This window comes from Chelonia mydas, chromosome 8, assembly GCF_015237465.2.
Source record: "Chelonia mydas isolate rCheMyd1 chromosome 8, rCheMyd1.pri.v2, whole genome shotgun sequence".
Taxonomy (NCBI): Eukaryota; Metazoa; Chordata; order Testudines; family Cheloniidae; genus Chelonia; species Chelonia mydas.
The window spans coordinates 11,922,292-11,933,262 of NC_057854.1; the positions used below are offsets into that span (position 1 = coordinate 11,922,292).

General features: G+C 46.8%; 1 protein-coding gene across 1 annotated transcript; it reads left to right on the forward strand.

Moving 5' to 3' along the window:
* Nucleotides 1-556: 556 nt before the first annotated feature.
* On the forward strand, nt 557-10,354 carry PITX1 (paired like homeodomain 1). The gene is made up of 3 exons (XM_037907365.2): nt 557-1,627; nt 4,889-5,094; nt 9,380-10,354. Exons 1-3 carry the CDS (start codon nt 1,465-1,467, stop codon nt 9,926-9,928), a joined length of 918 nt encoding a protein of 305 aa, XP_037763293.2. The 5' UTR covers nt 557-1,464; the 3' UTR covers nt 9,929-10,354.
* The last annotated feature ends 617 nt before the right edge of the window (nt 10,355-10,971 follow it).

A 10,971-nucleotide genomic window follows, 5' to 3' on the forward strand; every position in this document is an offset into this window, starting at 1 on the left:
AGGCCGGGGATGACCGAGGCGCTTGTGCTGCGTCCCAACAAATACGGAGCGCGTCTGGGCCGCAGCCTGCTCTACCTGGAGAGCCCCAAGTCCGGGCGTGTCAATCGCAGGAGAAATCGGCCCTCGGTTATTTCCGCTTGGAAATGCGGAGGAAAGAACAACCACAACAAAAGGCCGGGAGCGCCCAGTATTTATCCGCGGTTCCCGAGCTCTGCTCCCGGGGGAGCCCAAATCAAGGCAGCATCTCTCCGTCTAGGTAACAACCCAGGGCACGGCGAGCCGGGGATGTGGGCTGCCTCTTGCAGCATGGCGGGAGAGCGTGCGAGGAAGGTTTCATTTTTGTTACCAAATAGTCTTTGACATCCTTGGAAATATCCCCTGAGACAGATTCCCCCCCCCCTCCTTCCCCCTTTAAAACGTGTCTCAGAGACGTCCACATTAAAACTACTTGTCCCCGGGGTTAAAAGTATAGTATCGCAGCCCAATGGGAACGCAGGTTTGTTTCTCCCAATAGATCAGCAAGTTTAAAGGCGCAGCTTCTTCCTTGTGCTTATTGTGCGGCGAGAATACCCCGGCAGGAGTAACCATTCCCGTGCAACATGCCACTGATTCTGCGCCTGCCCGGCTCCGGCGGCGGGGCGGGGAGAAGAGATGCCTAGATCTGCTTTGCAGGAGACTGGAAAGAATTTGATCTATTTAGATTAGTCTCTGATATATGGTTTTTAAATATTTGGGGCTTAACAGATCGCGTAGCGAGTCAAAGAGCTCATACCACGCGCGGAATAAATCACTGGGCTCGGGGGAAAGTTGGGGGTGGGGGGCGCTGATTGGGTGAGGGCTTGCGAGGGTAAGAGCAAAAAGACCTTTCTTCCTCCAGCAAGACGAGCAGAGAGGGCAAGAGACCCCAGGAGTGTCCTAACACTGGAGAGGCGCTCCGCCGGGCTCCCGGGGCAGAGGGACCCCGAAGGAGAGCGCTGTGGCTTTAAGAAACTTGCAGCTAATATTCCAGGGTGCCTTAGAGACAGCTCATATATATGGGGAGTTTGCAAGCAGTAGTTCTTCCAGCTAGATTAGGCTGGGTGAGCGCTAGATGGGGTGATATATTAGCGAGACTGGGAGGTTTTAACCTTAAGTGGGAGGAGCTGGGTTTAACTACAGGCATTTGTTCCAGGGCAAGTCGCTTTAATCTCTTTAGCTTTAAACTATCCAACTCGCAACCCGCATTTTTCTGCCGGGATCTTTACCACTTTCATGCATACGCGGTTGGACCGGTGCAGCTATTGCAGAGCAAAGACAGTCGGGCTTCTAGGCATTTCTCCGAGCTCTTCTTCTGATTCTTTGAAAATAACAATAAAGTAAAGCAATTCAGAAATAGTACTAAGTGGATTTTCAGACCTATATCTATATCTATATATTGTGGAATAAAACACCTGCATAAACCAAAATCAACCCAGCCTCCTTGCCATGGATTCCTTTAAAGGTGGGATGAATTTGGAAAGACTGCCAGAGAGTTTAAGACCCCAGCCTTCCCATGACATGGCTTCCAGCTTCCATTTGCAAAGATCTTCTGAATCCAGAGATCCGATTGAGAATTCAGCCAGTGAATCGTCAGATACAGAAGTCCCAGGTAAAACCCTTACACTTCCTCTTCTTTTGTTCTTTCTTTCTTTCCCTGCTGGATTAATTCTAATGCACGCTGCACAAGAGACTGTCCTGCCCAGGCAGGATGCACCAGAGAGATTGAAATACCCGGTGGTGTTGGTGGGTGGATGTAATCACTAGAATTAATTAGCGCCAAACCGGGAAGGTGGATGGGGGAGATCACAGATACCGAGCTGACCCTCTTCCATGCCCCGGCTCTGACAGTCTAGGGAATGGAAGAATATTGCTACCAACTTCAAGCCGAGAAGCAGGGTTTTGTTATGGTTTTTACAGATATTAATTTATCCGGGGGAGTGCGGTTTTGCAGAATGTTTCTGAAATAATGTCAGCTCTGCCGGGGTTTATTTTCCAGCTCTGGCTGCACAGACGTAAAAGGATCTCTCCGTCAAAGGAGGGGGGAACTGCAAAGCATTGGGGGGGGGGGAATGAGGAGGGGAGTGGAGAGAGACCGGGCAGCTCAGATTTATTATTACGTGGGGTAAGCGTTACTAAGCCTAGTTTTTAATTTTATGTATAGATGGGGAATAAACCATAGCGTTTTACAAGAACTGAGTTGGATCTAAACAGGAGTCGTTTGGTCTCCGCTTTTACATCCGCCTGTTGAACATGTGCAATTATTGTAGGGAAAGCTGTGGTTTCCTAGTTTGTATTTAATTAAAACCGTAATCGTTCCTCTAATGACAAGAAACCCCATATAAAGGAAGCAAAAAGCCCTGGAAAAATATGGACTACGGAAACAGCGCCTGGTTCCTTCTTCAAAATTTCCCTGCACAGAGAATCGTTTTTTCAAATTATTGTTATTTTAAATTTAAACGGGTCTTGTGCCTGCCACAAAACCAAATCCGAAGGCTGACATGGCAGCAAACACGTTCGGTTTTTCCTCCAAATCAGATCTGAAAACAAGGCTTGGAGTGTAGACTGGAGTGGGGGTGCTTCCAGGTGCGTGGGTCCCCCCCCCCCTTGAAATACTGTAGGGGATTATTGCTCCATCTTGCTCTACCCCTAAAATCTGACCCATAAATTCTAAGGAAACTAAATAGCAGGGTCCATTTAGTCTTAAGAGAATTCACAAAATACCTTTCACTGTTTAATGGAAAAGTGTGCTAATGCCAATCAAGACTAATGGGTGGTATTATGATTAGAAGTGGTATCGCAGCCTTATGCCCAAACAGTATTTCTCATGCAAATCGTGGCGGGGATCAATCAAATGCAAAGATTGCAATCACTTTGATGGATGGTTTCTTCGAGGACACGGGTTTTTCCTTACTTGTTTGCTCCCTTGCCTGCACGAGAAGCGGCCCCAGCCACCGAGGGGTGGAAAAAACTGTCTGCCAGAAAGATTTGTGTGTTCAAAAATGAAATCATTTTCACATGCAGCCTTTACAGTTAGGGCATGTAGACTCGGTTCGCGGAGACACACATTTACACCAGCGGCGAATTTTTGGGGACACAATCAGTTGCAAAGGCAGCGAGGGAGGGCCACCAAGGATCTTTAAATGGGGTTTCTGTTCGAGGCCTTGTTTGCTCTGCAAACCACTTACTGGAAATAGTGGCCATCCGCGAAGCAATAAGCCCATTTACCACCCTTTGATTTCCATTTACCCGTTTGAGGTCCAGCATTTTTACTCCAAAAGTTCCCAGGGAGGCCCTAGGTACAGAGTCTTTCCAAGTATGAGGAATCAACCTTTTTGCAATGATTTTTTATTAATTAATTTTAAATTTTTATTATTAGCAGGCTCTGAGAGGAAATCTGTATTTCAATACGTTAGCATTAGTTTTACATTCCTCCTTCCTTTATGATGTACAGCACCTCAGAATAGTCTCATTATTGAGCTCTCCGTCCTCCATGTGAAATCCTCTCAAAGAGACCCTCCAAAATCAAGTCAAACTCATTGGTGTGAGTACAAAGGGAAAACAACACGTGTGTGTATTTCTCTCTCTATAATTTTGATTTAGTTATAGTGTGTAATATAGATTAGTATTACATTTGTGTGTATATATATACATCTGTGTATATATATATACACACAAATGTGTATATATATTCAAATAAATACATCAAAATTAGAGCGAGAGAGAAAGAGAAACAACACACACGTGTGGCATATATACACGCTGCTATTTAAAGTAATGTGTGGCTATTGTGAAAATAAATAAATCAAAATTGTACATAGACATACATATGTATTATACAAATTATATATCTATGTATATACATCTACAGAAGTATTTTATAGATATATGTAGGGAGGGAGATTTTGTCTCTACACATTAATAAAAGTATTAGTATATTTTATTGGTATAGTTTAAATCAGTTCAAATAATGTATCGAATTCCTCATTCCATATGTGTGAATCCAAAAATGTATTTAAAAATGTAAAAAAGATCCGCGGTTTCCCCCTTGATTTTAGTAGATTTTCTATTTTTCCCTAGTTATAGCAAGCGATTGTGTTGAATTCCTTCGACAAATTTAGATAAACATAATTCACAAAACGGGAATGTTGCAGACAGACAGCTACCAGCGTTTCTTACCTTTTATTCGATTTTGGGATAAAGGCTTTAGTGGATCATTCTCTGCTTAAATCAATTCTCATATTCCCGAGAGGGAGGGGAGTTCACCTTTTCGATTAATTCGTGTTTTATTTTACACTCTCTGACGCTTTCTAAGATTAATACGGTGGGGAAATGGCCATACACAAGAACAACGCACTCGAGCAGAAGTTTTCTCTTTAGATTGGGGGGAGGTGTCACAAGGCAGAGAAACGATTTTTGAATATATTTGTTTCCTTTTTTTATTATTTATTATTATTATTATTTTGCCAAGAAGCTTCCAATCTAAAAGCCGAGCCCATTAGAAATGAGTTTCTTCCCCCTCTGTAAGTGTCAGAGCCCCCTGGACAGAAGGACAGGCCTAGAGGAGAGGATAACTGAACACGCTACTGCTTGGACATTACATTTCAGGGGAACATTTTCTCAGGAAACCTTTCTGAATCACGCGGGGCTGGTTGAAATAGAAAACGCGCCGGGCCTGTGGTAGGAAACAGGCGCTAGGTCTAGCCTTGCACGGCAGAGGCACGTATGTAAGAGATTTTTTTTTAAAAAAGAGGATTTTGTTTTGTACCTTCTGCAAATGGCTGGGGGGAGGGAGGAGGGGGATCTAGGGGCCAGGAGGCCAAGTCCGTGTGTGTCACCGCTCGGGTCTCGGTGCCTTGTTGTTTTTAAACAGAAAAAGACCGGAGCGGCGAACAGAAGAGCGAGGATGGAAACCCCGACGATCCGGCGAAGAAGAAGAAACAGAGGCGGCAAAGAACTCACTTCACCAGCCAGCAGCTGCAGGAGCTGGAAGCCACTTTCCAGAGGAACCGCTACCCGGACATGAGCATGAGAGAGGAGATTGCTGTGTGGACCAATCTCACCGAGCCCAGAGTCAGGGTAAGGGGGAGCCCCGGCCCAGCCACCCTAGGGGCAACCGGCGATTCATTCTCAGCAGCCCAGAGATATCAGCCTTGTCCTTGTAGGGCCCGATCCAGCGCCCATTGGCTGGGACGCCCAGTGGCCATGGGCTCTGGCCCGCAGTCTTTTCTGAAGTCGGAAAAACTTCCAATTATTTGGTAGGATGCATCGCAAGCGAAAATAAAGACACACTTGTCAAGGTGAACAGGCGCCTGGCGGTGCGGAGTGGAGAAATTAAAGGGAGAAATTACTTTGTTAACAGCTGCTAGCTTGGCCTTTTAAAACCGATTGTAGCCTAACAGATCATCTGTCAATTTCATGCATTGCCAATACTTACCCAGAACGTACTGTGCTTCTTAGATAATACCCGGGTATAATTATAGTATTGAATATACCCCATACTTATGGGAGGCACGCAATAAATAGAGAATCCTTAATATATTAACACCCAGGCCTTCATTTCGTTTGGTCAATTGTCGTGGGCATATGAGAGAGAAGGAAACCTTGAGCTGAGAGGATCTGATGTCTTGCAGGCAGCAACACCAGGCAAGCAGTTGTCAAAAGCTCAGGAAAGTTGCCGTCTCGTTTAAGCCCTGTCTTTGCTTTCCAAGATTTCCCTCTTGCTCCCCGTTCTTAAGATTTCGGATCTCTCGGGAGAGCATAGAGAAATCAAAGGCAACAGCTGGTCACGAAGGAACTGTATCTAAAGCCCAGTTGGGAAAGCGTGCCGCAATATCTCTGAGAAGACAGCTAGACTGGGGCAGGGAGCAGGCATTAGAAGGTAAAGGATGCTACCAGGAATCAACAGCTGAATGCAGGAAACTCTGCTCGTGTAATTGCCCAGGGAAGGGCTTTAGGACCCTCAGGCAGGTTTTTTTTTTTAAATCCCGTTTTAAGGAGCATCCATAATATACATCAATAATTCGGAGAGCCAGAGAGAAGGCTCCGCCACCATTTCAGAGAAGCCCATTTTTAAATCGCCCCTGTGCCTGGAAAGGGAAGGATCTAGCCCATAAAAGCCATCTTGCTGGATTTACTGTTCTCTCCTGGATTGATTAAAGGCAGTAATTTAGCCCTAAACAGGAAATATATTTGCAATTCTCTTCCCCTGATTGGGAGCGTGAGGGACAGAGGCCTCCTCCAAACACAGGCTAGGAAGTCGGATCTTTTCGGGGGGGAGGGGGGGGAAGTATTTTTAATGTAAACAATCAATGGTTAAAATTGCCAGCAATGGCTCAACCCCAAGGCACCTCTATTCCCCCCGATGTAAAAGAGAGGCACGTGCCCCAGGTACAGGGTTTAACCGGGGGTATTCCAATCCCTACGAGGGGCTAGATTAGACAGGGTTTATTGAGTGGATGAATTCCATTAAAACGGAGGAATAGGCCAGCATAGAAATACAGGCAAGTTTATACTCTCCTGGGCACAGTCAGTAAAGTGACAAGGAAACATACGGCGTCTGCTGATAAAGTATATACAATAAGTGATGCGATTCAAACATGATGCTATCCTACAGAGTGACTGGAAAGCGGTTAAAATAATCTGCTTCACATCACCGAGCAGATGTCTGTATACTATGTAGAAAATATATCTAATGAAAAGTGACTACTGTCTATCACTATGGAGTGTGTAACGGCCCCATTGTGTGCAATGTGCACACGGTGTGCACACAGCCAATGTTCCTCTCCACAATTCAACGTATATGAGGAGGCAGATAAGTTATTTGTACTAGTAAACTGTACAAACTGTCAACAGACAAACGAAAGGACAAGGGTCTGGGCTAGATTAGATTCCAAAGTCAATAACCATTGTAGACACACATACTTGTGGGACTGGGCTGTCCCTGCTCTATGGGTCTCTAGCCGGTGCTACCTCCGAATATCTAGTTAGGTCATTTATTTATTTGTTTTTAACATATTAATTTGTTGCAATTGAACGTCAAATCAGTACGGCTCGTCCTGCCGTTCGGATTTTATTGATTCTGATGGTTTGTTTGTGGCGGGTTGGTTTGTGTGTTGCTCTTTTTTTGTTTGGGGGTATTTTTCCTCCCCCTCCAATTTGTTTTTCATCCCGGGATATTACCCTGGTTTGTTTCCAGAGCGGATCCCCAACCCGGGGTATACTCCACGCTCTGCAGGGGTATTATATTAGTCTCTGCTGTGTATTGTTTACTAACAGTGTCCTGTCTACACAGTCCCTCGCCAGTTGCAGATCCGCAGTGTGACACGATACACCATAAAATGAAAGGCATACACAATCCTGCATCTTGGAAAGTCCTGAAAGGGGGGTCTGGATTTTCCAGCACTGAAATACGGTTTAAACGTTCATAGCACCATAGAGCCCCACGGGATGGGTTTTGAGCTGAAACCTTAGTACGAAAGCAACTAGAAGGTTGGGACGGGTGAATTAAACCGTTCTCTGGAAATTCACCAGCACAGGGAATAATAAATAAAAGAGAAAATGGAGGTAGATTTAACCCATTCACTTGGTCTCAGTGCCTGGTAACAAATCAAACCCCTACAGTTCAGAAAAGCCACTTTTGTCTAGATGAGTAACCGGCTATCTGTAAGGTTACCTCTTAAGGTTTTTCAGGGCTAAATACTCGCTGTATTTGAAAGCATTGTATTAATTGCAGTTTTCTTTTTTTAAAAAAAAAAACCCACCACCACAATTCAAGGACTAAAATGTGCACTTCTGTGGCTGGAATATTTCAGGAAGCAAATAAAACTAATATGAGTTGCCATTAACTGAATTTCTTTCTCCCCTCTGTACGGAGAGGTTTGGGTTTGATGTTCTGAGATTGCAGTTTTGCAAATCCAACTTTCATTTGCCAGGAGGGCCTTCCTTTAAAAGTTTAAAATGTCTAGAAGCCATAATTAAAACGATTACCCCTCGTTTTCAGGAAATTCCTGTCTGGAAGCACCTTCTGAGGAGTGAATTACAAGTTTTGAACATTCTGGTTTTCGTTTCCTCTTCATATTTAGACGGGATTTTTTTGTTTTTCCCAACTAGTCCCCCTCGATCCTTGTTATCGCTATTTAAAAATAAAGCCTTGCCATTAAAAACGCTGGGAGGAGAGGCTCGAAGAGCAGAGCCTCGCAGCCGCGAGAGTCACCTAGTTTTGAGGGGGATTTAAAATCCGTGGCGTTGAGGGTAGTGGGGATTTCAGTGCCCGGCACAAAGCAGCTGTCTGCCACCCTCTTGCAGGAGCTGCCGTGGGGGAATGTCTCTTTAGGGGCCTGATCCAAACCTCAGTGGCTCTAACGACGACGAGACAAGAGCTACCTTTACCAAGGGGTTAAGGAGAGGACAGTTCACAGGCTGATCTCACGCAGCAAGGCAGGAAGAGGATTTTTTCCCCAGCCTGGCCAGCCCGATCTTTGGAGGTCATTATCCCATCAGATCTGCAGCCCCCCACCCAAGCCCCTGCAGGGACGTTTGCCATGCAATGCCGGAGTGCGGCCTTGGTCTGCGTTAGCTCCTTCAGCTCCGGCTTTTCCTGCTCTCTGGGCAATGCACTGGGTTGGGTGCCAGGGGTCTCCAGCACCGTCCGTGAGATAAAGCCTGGAGGAGGTTTGGGCATCAAACACCCATGAGCGCCCCTCGGCTCCTCCGTTCCCGACTCAGGGCCGTACATTCTCATTAGACATAACGTCCCAGGCTGCATCCATCCACAGGGCCATGCATTTTTTTTTTTTTTTGAAACCTAAACACACTAATCCAATCCCCATTTTATGATCTGTAACAGAGGACTTTTATTGTCCAGCTTTAGCTTTCGGAAACACAGCCGAGCCCGGGCGAGCTGGCGCTAATCAGAACAGGGCCTGGGCGAGGCGCTGCAGCATGGCCAATTAATGCGCTCTGTAAATAAGCGCAGCAACAGGCAGGGCTAAATTAAAAGCAGAGACTGGAGGTGTGCAGCGCCGGAGCCGCGGCGTGGAGCTGGGGAGGCGGCTCCTCTCTCTGAGCCAGGGGGAGCAAGCCCCGGGATCTGGGGAGAGGCAAGACAGCAGGGCAGGCTGGGGCAGCGTTTATGGTGCGCAGCAGGCAGGAGAGGCAACACCCAGGGCAGGGAGGGTGAGCCAGGGACTGTCCACTGCAGAGCTTGGCTTTTCCTCTGCAAATCCTCCCCGGTGTGGCCAGCTCCTGGCAGAGGCTCCGAGAACGCCCCCCCCCCCCCCCCGCCGGCGCATCCCTACCCCCGGGCCATTCCCCCTGCAGGAGCCTGGCGCGCTTACCCTTTACTCTGCCCTTTCCCCTCTAGGTCTGGTTCAAAAACCGCCGAGCCAAGTGGAGAAAGCGGGAGCGCAACCAGCAGATGGACCTGTGCAAGAACGGCTACGTGCCCCAGTTCAGCGGGCTCATGCAGCCCTACGATGACATGTACGCCGGCTACCCCTACAACAACTGGGCCACCAAGAGCCTGACCCCGGCGCCGCTCTCCACCAAGAGCTTCACCTTCTTCAACTCCATGAGCCCCCTGTCCTCGCAGTCCATGTTCTCCGCCCCCAGCACCATCTCCTCCATGAGCATGCCCTCCAGCATGGGCCACTCGGCCGTGCCCGGCATGCCCAACGCCAACCTCAACAACATCAACAACCTCGGCAACATCAGCGGCTCCTCCCTCAACTCCGCCATGTCCTCCCCCGCCTGCCCCTACGGCCCGCCGGGCTCGCCCTACAGCGTGTACAGAGACACTTGCAACTCCAGCCTGGCCAGCCTCAGACTGAAATCCAAGCAGCACTCCACTTTCGGCTACAGCAGTTTGCAAAGCCCAGGCTCCAGTCTAAACGCCTGTCAGTACAACAGCTGACGGACTAACGAGGGCCCAAGCAGCCGGAGAGAGGAAGCTCTGCGGCCTGGTAGCAAACCAAACAAACACGGACCAGAAATCTTTTGCAAGAGACGCCAAAATCTAATACACGGATGAGTTGCAATTTTCCTCTGGATTATGCGGGTTGTATGTGTTTACTTGAACTTGCACAGGAGTTTCTAACGCGGTCCACTTTCTAGAGCAGAAGAGTGGAAGGGGGGGCGGGGGGGTACGGATGGTGGTAAAGGCTGGGCTGTGCTGCCCAGTTCGTGGTAGGGGAAGAGGTTTGGTTAATGTTTACCACTGACCAACAAAAAAAAAAAAAAAAGTTACGTGCAGAATAAATTCTGCGGGAATATGGTTAAAATATTAGGGATGAAACTATAAAAAAAAAAAACCAAAAAACTTAACGACCAGGTTCAACCACTTAACTAAGGTTCTATTTATATCTGCCGTTACATTGTGCCCGATCGTTGGGCTCGGCCCTTGAATAAAAGGTTTTTAAACTGCATGATTCTTGATGTTTTTTCTTTAGTTGATCCAGTCATTCCTAGGACTAAGCAAGCGACAGGTTCCGGCCTCTCTTGTCCTTTCCAAAGGGCTGCAGTATCGCCTTTCCGGAGAAGAGCACAAAAAGAAACCGGCTCAGCCTTTTCTCCCTCCAACATCTTACCCTGATAATGAAATTATCAGTCACCTTTACTTAAAAAGTGGTTTTCTTTACCCCCCTCTCCCCCCAAAAAAAAATTCTAGAGAGTCTAGAGAGAAAAAAAACACTCACGACAAAAGACGGACTGTCATGAAGTGAATCCTGATACTGCATCTCTACTAAAGAAACCGAGTGAGTCTGGAAATGATGAAAGGTTGCTTAGCAATTCTGGAAAATGCTTTTCTGGATGTGAAGGAAAAACAAGGAACCAAAAATAATCCTAAGGTGTTATGATGTAAATGTAGATGCTTGTTGGCAAAAAAATGGAAATGATAAATATGATCTTTTAAATATTAATACGCATACAAAACGCATATGAAGTTTAATTGCAGGC

Excerpts from the sequence above, each read along its gene's own strand:
- PITX1 (XM_037907365.2), top strand. The coding sequence starts at position 1,465 with ATGGATTCCTTTAAAGGTGGGATGAATTTGGAAAGACTGCCAGAGAGT. Across the intron at positions 1,628-4,888 it reads GTCAGATACAGAAGTCCCAG|AAAAAGACCGGAGCGGCGAA; the intron begins GTAAAACCCTTA and ends GTTTTTAAACAG. Across the intron at positions 5,095-9,379 it reads TCACCGAGCCCAGAGTCAGG|GTCTGGTTCAAAAACCGCCG; the intron begins GTAAGGGGGAGC and ends TTTCCCCTCTAG.